Below are 25,426 nucleotides of genomic sequence, written 5' to 3'. Positions count from 1 at the left end.
ACCCCCCAACCCCCCAGTCTCCAAAAATCCGATTGTGTTTTCTCCAAGGATTGGGACTGGATTTTCTGATTGCGGTTATTTCCATGTTTCTAGGTTTGTGTGATTTTGCTAAAATGCATCACCAACAGCGAATGGCTGCCTTAGGGACGGACAAAGAGCTGAGTGATTTACTGGATTTCAGTGCGGTAAGAAAGAACGGTGGAAACTAACAACAGCTGTGAAACAAAACAAAACAAAACAGGAACCCAAACATTTCAGCTAGAAGCCGGTAGTGATCGGAAGGGCAGACATAATTTTTAATTGGCTGAGCCCTTGGTAAATACGAAGGTCTTTTTGGCAAGTTTTTAACTGTAATTTCGGGGGTGTGATGGAAGATTCAGACTTTTTTTTTTTTTTAATTACTTGCCTTGAATTCCCTACCCACGGATTTCCCCCGAATAATGGAATCTCACCCCAGCGGAAAGAATAAACCAGACACCCCCAAAACGGTAAACCGCCCCCTGAAACTTGGCCATATCTGCACACTGAGAGTACCGGATACTTTTGTGCCCTGCGCGTCCCTTTATTTTTGTTTTCTGGAAGTGGAAACAAAACTGGCGACCCAGTTGTCTCTTTGAAGTTTCAAACGGGCTACGCTTTGCACGAGTAGGACCTGTTCCTTACTGCTTCCCCCCGGTTCCATCCTTCCCTGGGATTCTGACCACAGCCTGTGTGTGTACCCAGCACTCGTTCTTTGCAACCCTCCGGGCTGTGGCACATCTCACAGTCGTGAGACGAGCACCGAGCGGAGCCTACACACTTGTGGAGTGCTCCGGCTGTCCCTGGTCCTTCTCCATGCCTGTGCTTCCCTTCCCCAGACCGAGTTCCCCCCCGTCAGGGGAACGAGTTGATTTTTGATGCCAGATGAGTTTGTTGTAAGATGCATTTGTAAAGCAAAATAAAAAGACTCCACGACACACACACGTAAAATCCAACCGCCTTCTGAGTGGGGCTCTTTCATGCCGCTGCTGCCGCTGCTGCTGTTTGTTCCTGCTCTCTTCTAGACCTTTTGGAGAAATGGCTCTCGGAAGTTTTGCCAGGAAGTGTGGCCCTAGGCAGCTTTGCAGCCCCCTCTCTGCTTGCTGCACTTTGTCCATTCGTTTCTTTGCTTTTTGCAGGCTCTGACTCAGGGAAGGTGTGCATTAGCCACTAGATAACGTCGAAGAAGAGGGAAACCAATTAGGGTCGAAATAAATGCTGGAGAGGGAGTGAAAGAGTGAGAGAGAGAGAGAGAGAGAGTGAGAGAGAGAGAGAGAGAGAGTGTGTGTGTGTGTGTGTGTGTGAGAGAGAGAGAGAGAGAGAGAGAAAGAGATAGAGTCTTGCTTCAAATTGCTCTCATGTTAGAGACGAAATGAGAATTTAGTGCAGGTGGCACTTTTATTTTTATTTGGGTTCACATATGACAGGCAAATCCTATACGGGATGGAAATGGACATTGCCACGTTTATGGCCAAGGTTTACAATATAAAACAAAAACTTTTTTCTTCTCCTTTGTGATACTAGTGTTTTCTGGAGAGGCTGCTGCCCTCCACACTGAATCTTGCTAACATGATGGGGACTGTGTTTGTTCAAAATGTGGTAGTTCTGCTTGACAGTCTAATGAACCTGAGGAAAAAGAAAACAGTGAGAATGGGGGGTCGGGTGGGTTGAATATGCCTGTTTTAGTTTTAAGTTGAATGGTAATGTATTTTTATTGATAAACCCTTAGCATAAACTCTGAGTGGTTTGGTAAGAGTATGAAAGATCTTTGACGGACTCTGAGGGCACAATCGTCTTCTTTTCAACTGTGATATTTCTTTGTTTCTTTTAGATGTTTTCACCTCCTGTGAGCAGTGGAAAAAATGGACCAACTTCTTTGGCGAGTGGACATTTTACTGGCTCAAGTATGTACATTCTTTGCTTGGTATGAAGTTGAATGTTCTTAGCTGTTTATTTACTCATTGTATATTTTTGGCTCTCTTGAAGTGTTCTGAAAAAGTCATTGAAATTCAGTCTGTAATCATACAGTTATTTCATTACCCATTGGAGGTATAACTTCCACAAATGTTATCTTTTGCAATTAAAATTAGGTCTTTTTTTTTTGGAAATCAAGGAAACTGTCTCAAGATTCCATCACTTAATTTAAAAGCAATTTTCTAATACAGTTGTAATGAAACACATGAAGATAAGGCCAGTATTAACATGGGGAATAAATTAATGTTTCCTATTTGAAAATAGGGGGAAAAAAAATCTAACATTCATACAAGGGAAAATCCCTTGTAAATAATATCAGTTATTAGGTTCTGTGCACAATTAACCCTTTTAAAGAAATGAGTACTTAATCTTGCAGATGAATGCCACGGAGTAAACCATAGCTGTAAATAGCCTCTTGCTCATCTGAGAGGCTAAATATGGATTCATTTATATTTAAAATATCCTTTTTTGTGCTTTAGGTCTTTCTTTTCCCTAATCATGCGTTTGTGCAATGAATTTTTGCGCATTTAAAGTTGTAAATTTGGAAGGACTTTTGCATTTTGTAAATGAAAGATCTTTGGGTTATGCTTTAAAAAAACGTTAGCGCTATTCACAAAGGAATCTGTGCACAGTGATTATCTGGCATCTGAGGAGGAGTTTGAGTACAGGACTGTTGGAACGTCTCTTATTAAAAGTGAAGACTGAAAACAATATTAATTTAAAATGTATATTTTCCTGTCCAGTGAATTTCAAATTAGAAAGTCATATGTTGTTGCCTGCCATCCTTTATGTCCAAGGCTCAAATCCATTTAGGCTTGTTAAACAGCTGCAGTATTTTAGGAGTTCTGGCAATGGTACATAACAGGACATTAGGCAGAGTTCTGTCCTTAAGTCAGACCGGTAAATGTTGACATCTTTTAGCTGTGAGATGCCAGTGGAATTGTCTGTCAGCCATGAATGTAATTTCATATTCCTTAACATTCATTTGGTGATGTTGCAGTGACAGAAATCTCTTCACCTGTGAGATCTGTGTAATTGGTATATTTTTTGTGAAATCAGTGGCTTTCACAAGTTGCTTATTTCCAAATAAGTTACTTCTTCTACTGGCCTCCATAAGTTTAGGGAATTTTTGTTCCTATAGCTTGGTTTACAAAATATGAGCTACCTCCTGTAGTGATATTTTATTTTTTGTTCTACTTTGATTAAAAGTACTATTGACAATGTGTTTGTATTTTACTATCTTGGACCCTGCTACATTTTCCATCTAGGGACTTCGAATTTATTTTTTGTATTATATCTTCTGGCTTCTGTATGATATTCTCTATACAATTTTCAAGATAAAAAATATTAATATGCATGTTTGAAGTAAAGATGTGGACAAGTGTCTTTTGTAGGCAAATGAACGTTTCATGTTAGACACTATCAAAACAGTAGCTAACTTTATCTCTGACAGTAGTTTTTTTTCTTGACTACCTAAGAAATGTGTATTCAGTTTAAATCTAAAAGTAGATTATGTCAGGCACAGAGATAAACTGTTTTCAAAGTCAGTGCAAAATACTAGTTTGCACTGTTGTAAAAATGGATGCTTTTGGAATAACTTAAGTATATTAGTTTAGATGTAGCTTAAGAAAGTAAGGTGATTTAGAAGTATGGAATTGTGTTACATTTAGAAAGACAACTGTGTGTCTGATCCATTTTCTATGTTCACATTTAAGTAAAGTCCCTGCCATTATATTTAAGTCTTTATAGATAGTACAGGCTGGATAAGTTGAATATGCATTAATGCATTTTGGTAAATGATCATGTATCAACACTTACACAGTTCCTAAGACTTATATATATGTGTGTGTGTATGTATAAGACATATATGTGTATGTATATATATGTGTGTGTTCATGCATACATAAACCTAGAAGCAGACTTTACTCTGAGTGAGTCATGTTACAGTATTTCTATGCATTTGCAATGATTATTTTTATGGTGTCGAACTTTAAGTTACATTGTACCCGAGGTGTCGTTTTCAGGACCAACTGTGTACTTGTAAGGGTAAAAAGTGCAGAGTCTCTTTTATTCTGGCTGCCTGATTGACAATGCAGGGTATTCATTTCATGCAGTATGATGGCGACTATTATATATAGGGGACAAATTGGAGTGTTAGTTTCATCCTATCTATTAAGACATATTTGAACACAGGGCTGTTAGTTAAGAAAATGGATTATATTTTCACTTAAAAAAAGGGTGAATCTTTTAAAAAGCATAACAAATAAAATCATGAAAGCTGCACTTTGCTCTTTAATGGGAAGGATGGACTAGGAAACTTTGGCGAGAGAAATAATTTTCTAAATTTACTTCAAGTTAATATCCATTGTCCTGAGTAGACTCAGATGTCACTTTCATGGGTTGCTTTGAAGCTTGGATCCAGGGGGGAAAATAGATCTAAACTATAAGTAAACTGTTCCTATTTGAAAAATTGGCTCTATTTTTTCAAAGTGAGGCTTGGTAATCTTTCATGGTTAAAGTTCCCAATAGCTTTTGATTCCATTAATACAGGATGCTCCATCGTGATTTGCAATGTGAGAATGAAAATAAAGTGTGGGCATATTCCCTTTAATCTTTCATTTCACAAACATGGCTTTTCCTACCACCTTAAGAAATGGTGAGGCTGCTCCAGAGAATGGAATGTAACCTGAGCTACAGCCTGACATTCCCAGGGAGCATTTTTCACATGAAAGGCTTTTGTCAACCCAGGAAAGGACTAGCAGTTTTTGTTTGATGTTTGCAGGTGTTCAGCAGAAAGCACTAAAACAATTCAGCCATGATGGTTCAGAGCTTCGATGACCTTAACAGGGAAAATTGGTGCGCTCTGGAATTATTTTTAAGAAATAGTTGTAACCTATATGGTAACTTAAACAAAGGGATTTAATATCCGTTATACCACTGATCTTAAAACAAACTAAAAGCATCCACATGCCTGGATGATTGGAAAATTATCCTCATTAAAAAGCAGGATGGCAGAGTTACCCAAAGGAAAAAAAATGCATCTAAATTTTAGTGATGAGGAGGAACTTCGTTTTCTAATATAGCAAAAGTAGTTTATTTTGTTACCTCTGAGTTTTTTGTGAGCAGAAGATAAACATGTGAGCATTGACTTCTTTTTAAAAAGTACAAGTAGTTTTAAGGTTGGGCCACTAAAACAATGTATTCTAAAGGACTTGCTAGATCAGCCCTGGTCACATCTGTTCCATGTATTTACAGCCAGTCTATGACAGATACTCCATCTTCCTCCCTCCATTTAGAAGTTGAGCTTTTTTCCCCCCTGTAACTGTTTAGTTTTACTAAGGTGTTCAGCAGTTGTTAAAGATTGCCAAATGAACGGGTGTTTGAACAATTAAAAACAGTTAAAACACATCTCCATTGTGGGTCATTTTTGGTCGAAGCAAGACATGTCTTGATACTTATATGAGTTTGCTAACCTATAACTACGTGACACTAAAAATGGCACACTAATTAATAAATGCATTGACAAAAAAAAAAAAAAAACAAACATCGATCCAGTGGGTAGTTTTGTATGGTAGAGAAAAATTCAAATAGTGAGCATCCTGGGTTAATTTCCATCTGTATCAGTTTGACTTCCTGGTAATGATATTTAAAAAAAACAAAAAACAAAAAACTTGATCTCCCTTTCAAGTTATTTGTTGAGAGCCTTCCAATTGCGGATTGCAGTGTAATTCATAAGGATTCTCTGGCTTTTTGGAAAGGGCAGAATAATTTAATAGAATTTTGGGGCTAGAAACCCCTTAGAAATGTAGTTACTGTCCATTGCCCTCATTGTATAGCCCCCCAAAAAAAAACAACAAAAAAAACTTGAAGGCCAAGTTAAGGAGCTTTCTAATTGTGCCTTTATTTGTTATTCTAAAAAGCAAGTTTTGATTTGCTAATTCTCTATGGCCCTGCAAATCCTTTATTGGAAATAACATTGGTCTCACCGCTGTCTTTCTGTCATTTGCACTGCATAATAGAGTATCAGGGTTTGTGTGCTCCTTTTTGTATGTGCATGTGCCCTCTGAATGCTTTTTGATTTTTGGAGCTAAATTTGGGATTATTGATCATTCTCTTTTGCCTGGTTTCTCTTGTGGCCCTTGGCAAGTTGTTGGGTAAAATAAGAGTGTGGGTGTGAGCATGGCACTATGCTTCTTCATGAATGTGCTCTTACACCATATAGTTGGTGTTTTTTTTTTTTTTTCATCCCTGCAAGAACCCAATGAGAAGCCAGGATTACTGTGCTCCTTTCATAGATGAGGAAACTGAGAGATGTTAAACCACTTGCTCTTAAGACAGCCAGTAATTAAATTAAATTTTAAACTCAGTTCTGTGTAACTTGAAGTCCTGCGTCCTACACACACACACACACACACACACACACACACACAGTCAGACATAACATATTCTTTCAAGATTATATAGGAAAACAATGTAACGTTGAGGCTTCGTGTGTAATACAGTCCCTGATCTTTAGGGTAGGTAGCGTTTTAAAAAACATGTTTAACGTAGTGATGTAAAGCACACCCATTATTTTCCTGCCTTAGTATCCAAATAAGATACGCTTCTAATTTATGATGGATTTCAATGTGACTTAGTATGTCTTTCTTATATTCCTTGTATCATTATTATTTTAAAAGTGGTTGTTGTTTTTGTCCTGTTGTAAATCGATGATCTATGTGGATGCCAGTGAAAATATTTCCTTATCAATTGATTTTATGTAGCTAATCAAACCAGAAGTTGAGGTAACCAAGCCTGATTTATTAATATCTAAAATAATAAGGATCTCCTATCTTAAGCTATGAAAAGAGTTTTGAAGTTCATTGTTAGATCTTTGAAACTTAATATTCCAGAGCAGTAACCCTAAATTCTATCTGCATCACTAAAATAAGCAGTTTTGAAGTTTTGATCTGTCTGTTACCAGACATGTGCTTAAAATGTTACGTTTTCTAAATTCAGAAGGCAGAAGCAATACTCTATTTGACACTGACTTAAGTAAATAAAATGCATTAAACAAGCGTGGGATCCAAGAACTGTTGAGACTGAAATGCTTAACATTTTTTGACAGCATCAGCAAATTATCCTTACCCTACTATTGTAATGAGGAAATCACTTAAATAACAGATGAACAGCTAAGTCACATAAACATATATAATAGAACTATGTAATGAAAGTTTATGCTGTTAATTGCTTGAATCTGTCTTAAATGCTTAGAATCATGGAGCAGTAAAGACTGTCATATAAACAGTTTTGTTTTGAGCTTAAAATTATTCCTTTTTGCTTTCATCTGCTATGATAAACAAAGTAATTTTGTAAGCTTTAAAGATCAAACATTTACTCCTAATGGTAAACTACATTTTATATTGGAAGTTCGCAACCTCGTCCAAGGAATAGAGTTGAGTCCTGGTGGCCTCAGGCCTGTGATTTTCCACGTTTAGTATTATGATGCTATTTAGATCTGCTCCCATAAGCCAAGATAACAGATCTTAAGTTGCCTAATAAGGAACATGGTGTGTTTTGAAATGTTCTTCAGTTTACAAGTCTTGAACCAAAATGTTCTTGGCCAAACCTTTAGAATCTGTATGTATGTTGAGTAAGTCAGATCTTGGGCAGCCGTAGCGTCAAAATGAAGCTAGGTAGAAACAGAAAGCCCCCTTTTCCTTATTTTTTGTATTTTATGAGCTATTTTTTATGACCAGGTGTTCTTACACGTTAATTAGATAGAGCTAAGTATCGGAGAGGGCAAAGTACATTATAGGCGCTTTTTTAAAAGGTTATTTTTGTTACTGGTTTCTTGTTACTTTGGGTCAAATTTGCACAATTAACCACCAAATTTGTTAGCTTACCTGTGAGCTCCCCATTTTCTAGATCCGTGAGCCCATTGAGACCAGGAATAAGGTATGCACAAGAGTTTTAGGGGTACTTTTGAACCATATCTCTGTTAATGCTTAGGTAAGAAACATAAGAGAGAAGTAGCAACTCAATCTTTGGAGAAGCTTGGTTAACACTTTGTTATGTTTTATATATATAAATATATATTTATTTATATCAGACTCACAGGAATAGCAAAAGGGTTGAAAAGGTTGTCATGTTTGCTTTCATTTCAAAAATAAATAACGGCCCAGTCAATCAGCATATCACATACCCAGGTGTGTCTAAAATCGGTTTATGTGAATGCATTTCAGGACTGTAAGATTTTATTTAAAGGTACAGCCACAGGATTGTTCAAATGGATGCTTTTGTGCCTTTGTGTGACAATTAACATTTAATGAATGACTTTCTAGGCTGCCATTGGTGGTAATTACTATATGTAGTTTATTAACTGCGAATCATTGTTGGATGTGCCTGTATTGATTTGTTTTGCAAACACCCGCTCACACGTGCGGCATATTTGTACATTACTTTTTAAAGAACTTGTTTTACTTACTGATGCTAATATTGCCTCCAAAAACTTTAGCTTATCATTCTAATGTACTATGCCTCTTTGATCATAGTAATTTTATTTGAAATACAAAATTCATCCACTTTTTTTGCTATTCAAATCTTGCATTCAGATGGTCATAGAATCTCAAAGCAGTGACACACTGCTTTTCAAGTAAGTGATATGCAGAAATTTAGATTTACAGTAGACTTTAGAGATGCTTTGTGACTTTTAGGTAAGGAGTCAAGGGTGGAGGGTTAAATGTTTTTTGCTCAAATCATACAGTTGGTTATTGGCCATGATAGGACACAAATACACATGTCCTGACCCTCTGGTCAAAGACCCCATGCTGCTTTTAATTAAGGTTTGGACTCAATCCGTTGATACCAACTGTATATTTCTTAAGAGGAGGAAAACTCTTATGATCTACCATCTCTGGAAAAAAAATAATAAAAACGGAGATTGTGAGAGATGGACATTGTAATCCAGCTCACTTGTCATCACGTGTTCTAATTTGGCTGAGGCAGTTGACGAATAACTTAAATGTATTGTGTTATTAAAAATAACAAAGTAAGGCCATGATTAAATATCAGGGCTGTAATTTAATCTTGGGGGTTCTGGTGCTGTTCATAAACCATTTGGCTTTTTTCTGTAACAGATGACGTCAAAATACAGCTTGATTGAATTATGACCCTGGGTTACAGCAGCACCTGCTGGCGTCTCTTGACTTCATGGCCTGTCAGCATTTCCATTACAAACTTTTTTCTCCCTGACATTTTAAACTTCGAATAGTTAAACCGGACTGATGGTTGGCATGTAAACGTTCGGTCTCTTGAGAGAAGACCATTTTCTCAACAAAACGGAGAAGGTGGCGACAGAGCCCCATGACAGAATACCTTTTAGAATGTTCTTCCTCGCTTTAATCTTCCATTAATTTAAACATTCTTTTGGGGGGGTGGTGACTTAGCTGAATGGCAAGGCATCCATATGGAAGGTTTTTCATCTCAAATTTCCCATGCCAAGACTTAAGTCCAAGGTAGCTGGAGAGTGGTAAAATTACGAAAAGACCTGGCATCTATGAAAGTGATTGAAATTGTAGCTCTGGACAACCCAGTTTTCATGTTGAGTAAAACGCTGAAGAGCAAGACATGAAAAACAGGCAGGTTGGCCTACCTTGTCTGTAGTTGCTTTCAGGTTCACTTAAGATAAGTGAAAATTGATAATGAATGTTTAGAAAGGTATGTTCTTATTACTTTCTGGAGGCTCGTAGCAGAGCTTCAGTTTCGCCCCTTGGGTTTTGCCATGCTGGAGAAGGAGAGAGGATGTTGTCTGTAGCTAGCCAGCTAGCTCTTTATCTACATGTTGTGATTCTAATTACTGGATTATCTAATACATGTTTCTAAAAACTGGCTGTGCTCATATCTCTTGTGTTAGCAGTCATAGGACATAGAGGGCTTTGTGGAAGAAAGGTCCTGCCCTGGGAAGGCATATACTCTAAGCAAAACAATGGGAAAAGTACGAATACACTTGACATTCAGCATTCAGAAGGCAAGATAATGTTGGGGGAGTTTAGAGAGATGGAGACTGTTTTCTTGCTGGGGGAAATTAATCAGGAAGGGTTCCTGGACTAATGGACTCTGATCTTTAAAGGAGGAGTAGGTTTCTGACATGTGGGTCTTGAAGCTGAAATGTGTGTCAAGATCAGTGTGGACTGCGCACAGAGGAAAGAACTTGCCAAGGGTGGATTAGCAAGACCACTGGAGAGAGAATCCCTGGGCTTTGCCGTGGAGTCACCTCCGGTCTAGGCAAGTGGAACAATGTCCAGGCAAAATCTCTGTCTTGGATGAGTTTTTTATTTTTTTCTTCCTTTCCTGATGTGCGTTTCCTTGGGAGTGTTACAGATTGTAATCTGGTTCTATCCAAAATTACACATTTTTGGGGCAACCCCCTTGGGTCCCCTCCCACTGTGGGAGCTTTTCTATCTTTTCTATAAATCCTGCTTAAAAAAAAACCAAAAAAACCCCAAAACCCCAAAGTACATGTTTTGCTGTTTGTGTCGGGATGGAAATCGAGGTTTTTGTTTTCCCAATTCTCAATTCTTTCTATGATATCATTCAACAGTGGAAATTTTCTTGAGCCAAAGTGATAAATACTTTGGTAAAATTTATTTATTAAGCCAAATTCTGAAAATACGGATTCTTTTGCAATGTTTATTGCTAAGTAACTGTTTAATATTGACAAAATGGTAACGCCTTAAAGCCTATATTTTAAAACTACAAAAAAAAAGTAAACTCACCAGTGTAATTCAAGATGAGTTTTCACTTTTTTGGAAAAGAAATTTAAAACTTAAAATATTTTAAGATCACAAAAATTCATCATCTTAATTTATAGTATTATATGCTAATATGTTTATGAATTGAATATATATTATTATTACTGTCATCATCATTGCCAATGCCACAATTTTTGGTTCAAAAGCTAGCAGGGAAATATAGTTATTATTGCCATAGAATACTTTGGGAAATGAATTTTAAAAACTTTCTTAGAGATATTGTGGTCTTAGCTAAGACTAACATAATATTTGTAAAAAACATTGTGGAGTGGCCAGATATACTCTTGAATAAAATCTATCATAATTATCTCACATATAGGGAAAAAATGTGTGCATGTATATATATTTCCCTTAACCCAAGTGTTGATGAATTCATATTAAATTGTCTCTCTGTGACCTCCAAGAACTTTAATTAAAGTAGCTTGCGCTTCCAGTTTCCATAGTGAAGCCAAAAATTCAAGTGATGATCAAGAGTGGCTTAGCAAAAACTTATTAATGAATTATTGTGTTTGCTACAGAGCTTAAAAAAAAGATTTTTTATGACATGGAGAATATTCTAGATCTATTTTTAAAAATTTAAGTTAAGAACCTGTGAATTTCCCCATCTTTTTCTTCGCTTTTCAAAAAATAAGGGATTTATATTGGAAATATTTCATAACCCTACAACTTGAGACTCAGAGAAAAAAAATTGGTCATCAGGTGGTAATAATATTTCCAGATTGAGTATACAATTTCATACATAACCCAATTTGTGAGCTTGAAAAGAAAAACCAGACAGTATCAATTTTAATACTTGTTTGAATAATTGTTCTTTGTTATATGCTTTCACGAATGTCATTGTCTACTAACTGATGTCCCAAACCATTGAATGCTTTTCTGTTCTCTTCTGGGCCCTGTGATTCTTCATCTAGTTACCTTTACCCACAAGGTTAATTTTCTTCTGGCATCTAATTTTCCCCTGTTTTTATTAACTTCTTATTTATTCTTCAGTTTCTCTTTTTGGCTCATACAAAACGATTTCTCTTTTCTGTGGGATCTCCATTTGTAGTGTGCCACTTGTGAGGGAATTCCACGCTTGAATCCTTAATAATTTTGGTGGAATTGGATAAGATAAGAGAGAATCCATAATTGTTGAAGGCTTCAAAAAAATTGAAAGGGGATGAATGCCTGTCATGTAATTTTTTTTTCGGTGTGAATGTATCTCACTAGAATAACGAAAGAATTATTGAGACTGACTTACCTTCATTCACTCATTCATTCATTTAGTAAGGTTTTGTGAGAGTCAACATACAAGTTAAGTACTAGATCGCGTGGTTCTATAAAGAATAAAAAATTTCAACTTTGGCATGGCAGTTGGAGCACGATGCTGCTGCTGTTAGATAAAAGTTCCACAATGATTCAAAAAAGATACTTTAAAAAAAATGGCTGAGTCCATTGGCTCACGCCTGTAATCCCAGCACTTTGGGTGGCAGAGGCGAGAGGATTGTCTGAGTCCAGGGGTTCGAGACCTTGTCTCTACAAGAAATAAAAAATTAGCTGGGGGTAGTGGCACATGCCTGTGGTTCCAGCTACTTGGAAGGCTGAGGTGGAAGGATCGCCTGAACTCAACAGGTTGAGGCTGCGGTGGCCGTGAGTGAGCCATTGCACTCCAGCCTGGGCAACAGAGTGAGGTTCCTACTAAAAAAAAAAAAAAAAAAAGATATTACCACATACAAGTAGGCTTCTTCAAAAGATACTTTTCACATATTACTTTTACACAGACTTTAAGAGACACCTTTCACTTATAGCTGTCTTTCCAGTTGGAAAAGACACATTTCTAACTGGAATAGAAATCCTAGATTCTGTGTATGTACAGGAAGGAGAATGGATTAGAATGATTATGGAAATTGAACTTTGACATGTATTGTTATGAACGTACTCTTAAATTTAGTACCAGAGACTCTATGGGAGGCAGTAAAATTATGTTCCATTTCTCTTTTTTGAGCAGAAATTAAACATCTGGGGGAATGAGTAAGCAGTACTAATTTACTTCTAGGGCACTAGAAGTGTACATGCTTGTCTTTTGTATTCCACACTTGAATTTCTTAAATATTTGTTTTCACATTTACCACGGTAAGGTTATTCTTTTATTTTTAAAGTTAAGTCAATGTTTGTTGAGCATTTACCATGTGTCAGGTCATATGCTGGGTGCTACAAATAAAATGGTGAGCAAAGACAGGAGGGTTCCTGGCGTTACCTCAGTGTGGGAAGCATTAATGGGTAGATAATCCACCAAATAAAGTCAGGCTCTACATTTGGGAGGTGTGAGGCCCAAGAGGAGATTGCAGTAGGAAGATCTGACCAGCCTAGCTATTGGAAAAGGCTTCCCCGAGGCTGGCACAGCTGAAGTGAGTCTGAAGGATGAGGGAGTTGTAAATGGATAAAGTTGGCTTGGGTGATAGGTTTCCTACAGGGAGAGCAGGGTGCCATGGCTGGGGAGCGGGCTAGGGCATGACTCCACTGGCTGGGGTGCTGGGTAAGGGCCAGATCCTGCAAGACTGAGCCATAGGGAGTCTTTGCAGCGTGCTGCTGGTCAGCTCTGGTACTTGGGACATAGACCCTAAGGGTCATCAGTGTGGGTGGCCCACCCTAGTCGAGAGGCTTCTGCAGAAGTCCAGGTGAAAGGAGGGTTGTCAGCTCTACAGCGTGGGTGGTGAAGCTGGAGAACTGACTGCAGACCTCTTGTGAAATCTGTACATTGGCCCATGGGGGAGCGTTGCTTTTTTGGTGAAAATTTCTATAACTTTTTAAAACTTGAAATCTACCACACTTTGTGCTTTCTAACACTAACTGGGAGACCTGATTCACCTACCACGTGATATCCCCTGGCTTTTTAGCAGCCAGGCACTGTAGAATGCTTTTTGTTTTCTGAGAAAAGTGTTAGATTGATTTTGGAATTCTGTTCTGCAAGAATGCAGAAGGGAAGTGGGTTTTATTTCATGGTATTTAGTCACTATGCACTATTTGGGTTTTTTAGAGCCTGTGTTCCGTGATGAGTAAACATTATGATGGTTTAGTTAGACCTGCTGCATTTAATTCACTCTCTTCCTGCTTGGGGTCACACAGCACAGCTCCAGGATGGTACTGAGCATCTTTGCTGGGGAACTAATTCAAGAAGGTGGTTTGATTTATGTGATAGTCTATCTGGGATCGCACCATTCGCATTTGATTATATTTTGCCTAAGGTGGCCTTTGGGGGGAGAGAGGCGATCTGTTGACTCTTGATGAGGGAAAAAAATGAAGCTTCCCTTCTGGACAAATCCCAGCTAATACCCACCCCACTCTTTTCTGTTGACCATCTCTGTCTTTCATATGTTTACTGTTCAAGCTAAAGAAAACAATATGCTTTCTTCTTCTTTGTTTTTGGTTAGGCCCACAAAAGCTTCAGGGCAATGCTGTGAGCCTGGGTTGGCTCCTGTTACCTGTGTCAGGTAGTGATGCTTGGTTCCACGGCCCTAGAGCTCTTCCTGGCCCTCACCGTGAGGGTGCAGTGAGGGAAGGGAGGCAGAGGCAGGAGCACTTGAAGCAAGCGAGACACTCCTGCAAGCGTGTGTGCACTGCTGGTGAGTTAGTAGCATCGTATTGGTACAGGTGGACAGCTCTGCCTGCTGGCCCTGCTTCCCAGAGGATTCCCATCAGCGTCTAGGCATGCTTTTGTAACTCTCTTTTTTTTTTTAAGTTGGAGTCTCATTCTTGTCACCCAGGCTGGAGTGCTGTGGCATGCTCACGGCCACCGCAGCCGCGACCTGCTTGGCTCAGACGATCCTTCCACCTCAGCCTTCCAAGTAGCCGGAACTACAGACACATGCCGCTACGCCCAGCTAGTTTTTGTGGTTTATTGTAGAGATGAGGTCTCGTCAAGTTGCCTAAGCTGGTCTCGAACCCTTGAGCTCAGGCAGTCCTCTCTCTTCGGCCTCCCAAAGTGCTGGGATTATAGGCTGAGCCACTGCACCCAGCTGCTTTAGTAACTCTTAGTTAAAACTCAAATGAAATGTAACTACCTTTCTTTTAAGGGGGGAATATGCAGAGAACTTTAGCAGTATCTATCCATCCATCCACCTGTCTATCTATCTATCTATCTATCTATCTATTTGTTTTTTTTTTGAAAAAAGAAGTATGATATAATGTTAAGATTGACAAAGCTGGGAATAGGTTGATAGTATTTGTTTTCTTTGTGCTTGAAATCTTTTATTCTATTTTATTTTGGGGTTGGGTTCTCATTCTGTTGCCAGGCTAGGGTGCTATGACATGATCATGTCTCACCTTGACCTCCTGGGCTTAGGTGATCTTTCTCCCTCAGCCTCCTGAGCAGCTGGTACTACAGGCAAATGCCAGCATGCCTGGCTAATTTTTGATTTTTTTTTTTTGGTAGAGATGAGTTCTCACTATGTTGTCCAGGCTGGTCTTGAACTCCAGGGCTCAGGCAGTCCTCCCTCTTCAACCTCGCGTCACTGTGCCTGGCTAATTTATTTATTTTTATTTTTTGTAAAGACAAAGTCTTACTTTGTTGCCTTGACTGGTCTTGAACTTTCTGGACTCAAGTCATCCTTCCTCAGCCTCCCAGTGTTAGGATTACAGACGTGAGTCACCATGCCTAGCCGGAGTTTTTCATAATTAAAAACAAAACGAAATAATAACAAAACATAAACTCTCTCTCTCTCATTCACATTCCGCCCTGGCCACAGCCTCTCTCTTTTTAAGTGTTTTCTATACAGGCTGTAGGCTTTATCCTTAACCCCACCCAGATATCATAAAACGTATTTTTTCAGGTAACGTTTGACACCTAAAGAATAATCTATGTAGCATATGTAAGTTGTGAAGCTGACTAATGGAGCGGACACCCGTGAACCCACCACTCAACATAAATACTAAAGCAGTGTCAGATATGCTAGCTGTCTCTGCGAGCTCCTTCCTTGTGCACATTCCCTGTCTTCTCTGCCGGAGGTAAACATTCTCAAACTTATTTTTTTTTCAAGCAGTATTGTGACATGAGTATGGATCCCTAGACAATACTGGATGTTGTTTGGTGTTGCTTTCTTTGGAGGATCGTACAAAAGCTAACACTGTCTTGTGCTCCTTGCTTTTTCACTCAGCGTGTTTTTATGATCCGTGTTGTTGAGTGTGGCATTGGTTCGTTTTGACTGCTGCTGAAGTCGCAATGTAGTGATGCGTGTTTTAGTAGCTAAATCTTTGGGCTGCTTCCCATGTTTTGACTACACTTTCTGGTACATGTCTTGTAATGCGTATGTACAATACTTTCTCTGTTGGGTAGATCTCTGTGAGCAGAATTGTTGGTTTGTAGATTATATGAAAGTCCAACGTGACGAGGTAGTGACCAATTGTTTTTCAAAGACCTCTACTGATCTACACTCCCACTTGCGGCACAAAAGATGACCAGGGATACATACCTTTGCCAGCCTTTGGTGTTAATCAGTTTTTTTTGTTTGTAGCAATCTAGTAGTTAGAGAATATAAAAAATACCTTATTGTGGCCTTGATTTGCATTTCCCTAATACTGAGGAGAATACACACCTTTGTATTATGTATTTGTTATAATTTATGTTTGTTCTTCTGTGGAATTTACCCATATTCCCATTTTCTATTGGGCTATTGTCTTTTCTTATTGATTTTTAGATGTTCTTAGTCTATTATTGGATAATAATTCTCTCTTAGGCATATATGCTGCAAATACCTTCCCTTCTTTTCACCCTGCCTCTGGTACCTTTTGGTGATAGGAATCCCTTTCATTTAAGATAGTCACGTTATTATTTTCCCCTTTATCTTTTTATGGTTTGTGTCATGGTTAGAAAATCTTTTACTATCCCAGGGTTATACAGATGTTCTCTTAAATTTTTTTTTTCTGAAAAGGCTGTCAACTCAATAATGAAAGCAGGCACATTTTTCTAAAACATTCAATGGAACTTATTAAAACGAATTAATTAACAAAGCTGGCAAGAAGGCAAGTCTCAACAAGTGTCATAAAACGTTTACCATGCAGTGCCGTTCACATTGAAGTCTTCATGTTGTTGAGATTGATTTTGGGTGGAGTGGGAAGTAGGGCTCCAATTTCAGTTTTCCATAAATGTCTAGGCACCCATGTGCTCTAGAATCATTTATTGAAAAGTCTGTCCTCTCCCCAGTCACTCACAATGCTATTTCTGTAGTCGTTTAAGTTTCCATGTTTGTGAGAGCCTTTATTCTGGGTGCTTTATTCTAGTCTCTTGGTTAGTTTGTCTACTTTTCCCTTAGTTCCACATTATAATAAATGTTACAGTATATTTCGATTTCTGGTAGGCAAATCCTTCTTCCTCCCATCTCCTCTCCCATGTCCCATGCATACACATTTTACTTTTTTGCTGTTTTGAGGCCTGTGTTCTTGCATATGAATTTACAGTTCAGCTTGTCAAGGTCTTTGACAAGCCTTGGTAGGCTTTTTTATTAAAGTTGCATGGAAACTAGAGAACAATTTGGGGATAATTATTATATTTTAAATAATGATCATCTCTACTCATATGTATATCTCCATTTTTTTTACATCTTCAATATCACAAAACAACTTTTCATAATTTTTAGATGGTAAGTTTTTAGTTATAGTTGTATAATTCTCTCCATGAGGTTGTACACTTTTTTGATGATTTATTTTTAAGTACTTAGTTTTTCTGTTTATTTTGTTAATGGCATTTTCTTTTAAATTAAGATTCAAATTGTTGCTGGTAGCCCGCTGCAGTGGCTCACTCCCATAATCCCAGCACTTTGGGAGGCCGAGGTGAGACGATTGCCTGAGCTCCCGGGTTCGAGACCAGCCTGGGCAACTTGGCGAGACCTCATCTCCACAATAAATCAAAAAAATTAGCTGGACATGGTGGCGTGTGCCTGTGGTTCCAGCTACGTTGAAGACTGAGGCGGAAGGATTGCCTAAGCCCAGCAGGTTGAGTCTATAGTGGCCATCAGCGTGCCACTGCACTCCGGCCTGGGCAACAGAGTGAGATTTAAACTCAAAAAAACAAAAAAACCCAAAATAAAACAAAACAAATTGTCGCTGGTATGTCAAAATCCTGTTGATTTTTGCATATTGCGTTTCCTATTTAGCCACGTTGCTCAGCTGTCTTATTAATTCTAAAAATATATTTGTGTTTTCTTAAGACTTTTTATGGTAGATTGTCTTATCCTGTGTGACTAAACAACTAATTCTGTTGTTTCTTTTTTCAAACCCCAATACCTGGCTTTGTTTTTCTTTTTTGTCTTGTCTTACTGTCCTATGTTAGGACCTCAAATACACTGTTAAGGAGAAATGGCAATAGTGGGCATCCTTGTATTCCTGATTTTCTACTTGAATAGTGATGTTGGTAGATATTTGATTAAGGAAATTTTCTTCTATACATATTTTGCTCAGAGTTTATTTTTTTTTAATCATGAACAGTTATTGTATACTATGAAATCCTTTTCCTATATATTTAAATGGCAATTTCTTTATCTCTTTTAATCTGTTAATGTTGTGAATGACATCTATATATTTTCCTATGGTAAGCCAGTTTTGCATTTTGGGGGATAAAATTAATGATGTCATTTTATTACGCTTTCAGGAAGAATATCCTGCATTCAGTGTTCAAATGTGTCAGTGTTTTTGCATCTTTATTTTTAACTAAGATTGGCATAGAATTTTTTTTTCTCATTCCTAGTCTAGTTTTGGCTATACGGTAAGACCTGTAGAAGGAATAGGAGAATGTACACATGCTGACTCCTCTGGAAGGGTCAAAGGCTGAAACAATGTGTTCTTTAAAATTAGGTCATACTTGCTGGGTGTGATGGCTCACGCCTGTAATCCCAGCACTTTGGGAGGCCAAGATGAGGGCATTGCCTGAGCCCAGGGGTTTGAGACCACCCTGGGCAACTTGGTGAGACTTCGTCTCTACAATAAAGCAAAAAATTATCCAGGTGTGGTGGCCCGCACCTGTAGTTCCAGCTACTTGGAAGGCTGAGGCGGAAGGATTGTCTGAGCCCAGCTGGTCGAGGCTGCAGTGGCCTTGAGCGTGCCACTGTACTCTGGGCAGCAGAGTGAGACTCTGACTCAAAAAAATAAAATGAAAACGAAATAAAATAAGTAAAATTTGGTCATACTTATCTATATAACTGGGCCTGGTGTGAGAAGATTTTAAGCCACTGATACAATTTTTAAATATTATAATATTGAGAATGAGAATTTCGCTTCTTTTTTTTGCAGATACGTTAAAAATATGTAAACTTATGTGTATGTTATGTAATGTATGTACATCAGGATGATCTCTGCTTCATCTAAATTTTTAAATTTATTGCCACAAAGTTAGTCATGGTATTCTCTTAGTAGCTTTTTAATCTCTGCTGACTCTGTAATATCATCGCTGGTCTTATCTGCCTTCTTTTTACTTGACTAAGATAATTAGAAGTTTTCACATACATTATTTAGTCTTTTCAAAGAATCAGGTGTGGACTTGTGGATTATTTTTATTGTGTGTTTGTTTTCTACTTCAATCATTTTTAATCTTTATTATTTCCTGCTTTCTATTTACTTGGGATTATTCTGATTTTTTTTTTTAACTCGAGTTGACCACTTCGTGTATTATCATCATTTCTCTTTAGAATGTAAGGCTATAGAATACCCTCTAAGTCCTGCTGTCACTGTATTTCTTAGGTTTTAGTTTGTAACATTTTAATCATCTTGTACGTATTTTAAACTTTCTAATATGGTTTCTTCTTTGACCTTTACAATGTTTATCCCTACCCTTCAAAATTTTACAAACTAAAGTCTGTTTGTCTTTTTACTGTTGACTTATATTGTAATTTAATTGTTGTCAGTGAACTCTTCTGTGTGGTCACAGTTCTTTGATACTTGGGGATAATTGCTTTCTTGTCAGTTTTGTTAGTTAATCAGTTGCAGTAAGTTCCATTATATGTTTCAAAAGAATGTATCTTCTTTCATTATTGAGTTGAAGTATCTGTATGTATCCAGAAATTCAAGTTTGTTAATTGTGCCTTAAAATAATCAGTACCTTTGCTAATTTTTATCTACTTGACATATTTGTCTACAGTGTCATAAGCCTGCAATGACATATCTGTCATTGAGAAAAGTGGATTAATATAATTCTCCATGCTGATGAATTTATAAATTTCTTTTTGTTTCTGTTTTGGCTTTATACATATTGAAATTATATTATTACATACATTCATATTTAAAATTACTATATCCTCCTGGTTAAGTATACCCTTTATTCAGTTTATATGTGCTCACTCTTTTTCTACCCTTTTGTCTTAAAAGTCTCCTTTTTCTGATACCAGCATAGTTATCCCACATTCTTTTGGGTTAATAATTTATCTACAGTATCTTTTTTAACCTTTTATTTTCAACTTTTCTATGTTGTTATATTTTTGGCATGCAGATTGACATTTGTTCTCTCTTATTACTCTGGTGATGTTATTTTACTGTTTTCTGAATTTCTTTATGGCTTATAAAGAAGTCTGGAGTCCTTATAATTGCCATTCCTTTCTCATAGGTCTGCTTTTACTCTGGACTTCTTTTTGGTATTTAGCAGTATTACTGTAATATGTCTGTGTGATTTTTTTTAATTTGAATTTGGTATACATTTTTCTTCATGCATTTGTGGCTTTATGTCTTCTTTTAATTCAGAAACATTAATCAACTTTTATCTCTTGAAATGTTCTGACTTTTTCATTCTTTGTTTTCTCTTTTTTGGGAGCACTGATTAAATGTGTGGTTGACCTCTTTTGTTTTCTATTTCTCTTTCCTCTCATATTTCTATCCCCTTGTATCTGCAACGATCTAGGTAATTTCTTTAGATCATCTTCCAGTTTGCTGATTCTCTCTTCAGCTTTGTCTAAGGTGTTATCTAATGAATCAATTAATTTTACAAAAATTCCACTGCTTTTTCATTTCCAAAATTTCTATTTGCTTCTCTTTAAATTATACCTGCTAATTTTTCAAATCCTTTTTAATTTCCTGTTCATTTTTGTGATTCAGTTTTTAAAGTTCTCCTTGTATTTACAATAGCTTTTGTATTAAATATATTTTTTATTGGGATAAATTTATGGGATACAAGTACTTTTGTTACACACATAGATTGTGTAGTGGTTAAGTCAGGGCTCTAAGGTATTCATCACCTGAATAATGCACATTGTACCCATTAAGTAATTTGTCATCCACTCACCACCTACCCCTCACCCTTCTGAGCTTCCATTGTTTATCATTCCATTCTCTATATCTACATGTTCACATTTTTTAGCAGCTACTTGGAATGAGAACATCCAGTATTTGACTTTCTGTGTCTCGCTTCTTTCACTTAAGATACTGACCTCCAGTTGTATCCTTGATGCTGCAAAAGATATGCTTTCATTCTTTTTTATGGTTGAATAGTTTTCCATTGTGTAAATGTGCCACATTTTCTTTAATAACTTAAAAATACAATGCAGCATTTTATAGATATTTTCTAGTAAGTCCAATATCTAAATTCTGTGGGTTGGAGGGAGTCTTCTTGTTTCTGCTGACCCTCCCTTATGTTTCTTTGTTTTCCTTATGTGCGATACCTACAAATTCATATCTGGTGGACATTAAATCTGTGAAAATCTGGGAATCTAAAAGTAGAATACTTTCCTCCAGAGAGGATTTGTTTGTGCTTCAGTTTCATTCCTACCTTGAGAGTCTCTTATTTAGTTAGCTGTCCCACCTAGCCGGTGGTTCAGTGATTAGTCTTCTTACCTCAGTACTGATATTGGTATCTGTTCTCAGAGCTTCCCTGTCTCTTGTGCCTACTTTTCGCTGCTGAAAACTCCAGATTCATTTTGTTTTATTTTTGATTCCTTCACATTTCCTCATTTCTTGTATTCATTCTTTTGCATGTTTTCTTAATGTCAACGTTGATTGTTTTTTAGTGTGAAAGGCCTTCAGGGTGTGTAGTTCGCCCTACTTTTGGGAGCAGAATTTATTTACTCTTTAACCCTTTTTAGTCAGTCATCTGTCCCCACTTAACTCCAGTGAAACTAGTTTTGCTAAGATGAACAGTAACTCTCATCGCTCTTGGCAACTTTTGAGAAAGAAGTTCTATGTATCTGGATTCTCCATAACACAAAGTCCTCTCCTGTTGTTCTTTCTACCTCTCCTTTGGTGGTAGAGGAGATTTTGGGGATTTTACCAGAGCCTTATTTTTCTCTTCTATTGATAGGCAGTTTGGTGCAGTGTCTCAGCCTCGAGTCAGACTAAGTTGTTATATCTGCTGGTTACTAGTGTTGTGACCTTGTTACCTCATTGTGAGGTGGATATCAACAGGGTTAAGAGAATTCAGGAAGATACTACTTCCTATGATTCCATCTCATATCCAACACATAGTGGGCACATAGGACATGTCTACTTTTATTCTCATGTACATTTCCTTCCTGTCTTCATCTCTGTTTCCAAGATGACAGCTCTCATATATATTGCCCCAGTATGATCTGTGCCTCTCAGTGTCGGTTTCTAAGGTTGGCTGCCTATTAGATTTAATTTCCTCCGGGCCCCTTAATGCCTGCCTTCCCTAGGTTTCTGCATGCAGGTAATGACAGAACCATGCGCCTAGTTCGTTAAACCAGATTCTGGACACCTTGGCCTCTTCCTTTCTGTTACCTTCTCTTATATTAATCTTGCAATTCTGTTTTCTAACTCTACGTTCGCCAGTTGAGATCGATTCTAGTGACCTCCAAAGTACTTTCCACACTTGCATTCCTTTCCTATTGAATTCGTATTCCAAAACAACCAGAGTGATTTTTTTTTTTTTGAGTTGGAATCTCACTCTGTTGCCTAGGCTGGAGTGCAGTGGCTGTTTCCGGCCACCACAGCCTTGACCTGCTGGGCTCCGGCGATCCTTCCGCCTCAGCCATCCAAGGAGCTGGAACTACAGGCGTGTGCTACCACACCCATCTAATTTTTCTATTTATTGTAGAGACAAGGTCTCGCCAAGTTGCCTGGGCTGGTTTCGAACCCGTGGGCTCAGGCCATCCTCTCTATTATTCCCTCGGCCTCCCAAAGTGCTGGGATAGAAGGCTGAGCCACCGAGCCTGGCCGTGATTTCTTAAAAATAAAAAAATTCAAACGAAGCATGGTATCTTCCAACGTCAATGATTTTCTCATGTTACCTAGAAGAACTTCTGTACTCCTTAACGTGTCCTTGGGAACCTCCAGATTTCATTTGCTTGCCCTTTCCTATTGCTTTATGGGGTCTGGCTACACCAGACTTCTTTTGGGCTTGGACTCTGCCAAGCTTTTCTTTGATTCGGGACCTTTGCACATGCTGTAGAACACCACACCTCTCACTCTTTGCCTGACTGATTGCATTCAGGCTCACTGAAATGCTGTTTTCTCAGAGAGGCTTTGTTTGATCTTTTAGTTTAATCCAAACCTCTTTTGATTCAATAAGTGCTGTGAATTTGTTTACTAAATAATTCAATAAGCATATATATTTTAAATGGAATCTACTGATTAACAGGAATAATAGTTCTGTGAGACCATGCTCGTATTAATTTTATTCATAATGTTGTTGTTGGAAACCACTCAGTGTCTCTCCTTTTGTGTTGATTTAACAGATTTTCAGGGTCATAACAACTTCTGATGATGATATTATGATTTTTGCATTTGCATATACGTTTTTCATATAGCATTTATTACCAGATAAAATATTGCCTCAAACCAGGGATTGGAGAACTGATACTCACTGAGTACTGTCTGCTGAGCTCCTTTATGTTAGTATCGTATACGTTAAGCCCCAAAATCTGGTTATCACCAAGTCACTGAAGAAGAACAGATTCAAAGAACCCTCTGACTCGGCCAAGGCCAGACAGCTGGGGGGAGGCATGACCTAAGTGTAGTTCAGCCGTCTGAACTACAAGGGGAAAGCTCTTGCCACGTCTTCTGCTTTCTTTCTTTTGGGGGCAAGTTCCTGACATATTGTGATACTGGCTGCAGTTCTCAAGGTTCTTCTGTGTCTATCACCTCATGTAATCTGTACTGCAGTTTCTAGAGAGGGCAGAGCATTTTTGACATTTTATTACAGAGCAGGCTTTTCATTCTCTACCTCTTTGTTGCTCTGAGCATCCCTTGGAGGTCCTTGAGTTTACAGAGGAGAAAGATTAAACAATGAGCAATTAAGTGAGCTCTCTGTGAAGTGACACAATGGGATATTGAATTGTTGACGGTTATTTTTTATTAGCTGTAGAAGGAGACAACATAAAACCATTTTTTATTGCAATAATTGTGTTTGTCATCTATCGATCTATGATTGAATATGTTTTAGAAAATAACGTGATAAGCACAAGTAGGCCAGGGTTTTATAGATATTCATAGAAGGCTAATTTTTTTAAAAGTTAATCTTTTTAAAAGAGAAAAATATTTGGCTGGACGTGGTGGCGCAAGCCTGTAATCACAGCGCTTTGGAAGGCTGAGGTGAGGGAATTGCCCGAGTCCACGGGTTTGAGACCAGCCTGGACAACTCGGTGAGACTTCGTCTTTACTATAAAATCAAAAATTAGCTGGGCCTGGTAGCACGCGCCTGTGGTTCCGGCTGCTTGGAAGGCTGAGGTGGAAGGATCTCCGGAGCCCAGCAGGTCGACGTTGGGGTGGCTGTGAGTGTGCCACTGTCCTCTAGTCTGGGCGACAGAATGAGACTCTAACTCAAAAAAAAAAAAAAAAAATTCACCAGCTACAAGAATGAGACTCTAACTCAAAAAAAAAAAAAAAAAAATTCACCAGCTACAGAATGAGACTCTAACTCAAAAAAAAAAAAAAAAAAAATTCACCAGCTACATAATACTCAGTTATGGCAAAAATTGAGAAGGTGAAGCAAATATGGAAAGTGTGGTTGGATGATTTGGCTTCTTTGGGCCAGACAGAGTGTCCTTGGCTAGACCAAAGAAGGCAAAAGGCAGGGGCTGGGAAGAAGGAAGTCAGGAGCTATAATTTGCAGACCCCAGATTAGACAAATGTATCTCAGGAGCCAGAAGTAAGGAGGCCTGAGACTCACCTTCCAGCTTTCTCCGTGATTAGCTATGTGATCCTAGATGATGTACTTTAAGCCTCAGAGAGTGAATTTATTCATTTGAAAAATGAAAAGTTTTCTTATACGAGCAGTTTTTGTTTTCTTTATTTTTTTTTATATGTTTGACATACAAGCATGGGCATGTGTTACTTTTGTAAACAGAACAAACTACTTAAAAATTAAAACACAAGCCAAAAATAGAGATAGGTGGTTGTGATAAAAATGTGTATATGAAAAGAATTTCATAAGAAGTAGATGAGATTCGTTGTGGAATCAGGATGGATATAAATAAGTCACTAAGTAAGTATTGGGTATGAAGATTGTATGGGCAGAGAGTGCTTCTAACTTACAAATTTTGTGTCATACAACACCGTATCAGATTATTGTCAACTGATTAGCTTTATAGCAGTTGTTTATACATTTATGTATCAATTAGTTGAGCCAATTTATGGAGCCATCGCTATGTGTGGGGGACCTTGTTGAATGCTTGAGAAGGATAAGAAGGATAATAAATAAGATAGATCTTGATTTCAAGGAACTCACACCGAGGAGT

General features: G+C 37.9%; 1 protein-coding gene across 6 annotated transcripts in view; it reads left to right on the top strand.

The window, feature by feature from the left end:
- The window catches only part of TCF4 (transcription factor 4), a 391,888-nt gene that overhangs the window by 19,535 nt on the left and 346,927 nt on the right, over positions 1 to 25,426 (top strand). For 5 of the 6 annotated variants that reach the window (XR_504111.2, XM_008054871.2, XM_008054869.2 and 2 more), the window contains exons 2-3: positions 94 to 185; positions 1,850 to 1,922. Coding sequence is in view for 5 of the 6 variants with exons in the window: in XM_008054869.2 (XP_008053060.1) it covers positions 94 to 185; positions 1,850 to 1,922 (165 nt within the window). In the remaining variant the exon portion in view is untranslated. The remainder of the gene's footprint in view (positions 1 to 93; positions 186 to 1,849; positions 1,923 to 25,426) is intronic. The other variant, XM_008054872.2, reaches the window with a different exon arrangement.

This window comes from Carlito syrichta, unplaced genomic scaffold (genome assembly GCF_000164805.1).
Source record: "Carlito syrichta isolate Samal-C Ts95f unplaced genomic scaffold, Tarsius_syrichta-2.0.1 Scaffold301567, whole genome shotgun sequence".
NCBI classification, from domain to species: domain Eukaryota; kingdom Metazoa; phylum Chordata; class Mammalia; order Primates; family Tarsiidae; genus Carlito; species Carlito syrichta.
Note: the sequence above shows the minus strand (reverse complement) of the source record. Positions and strands in the feature narration are given on the sequence as shown.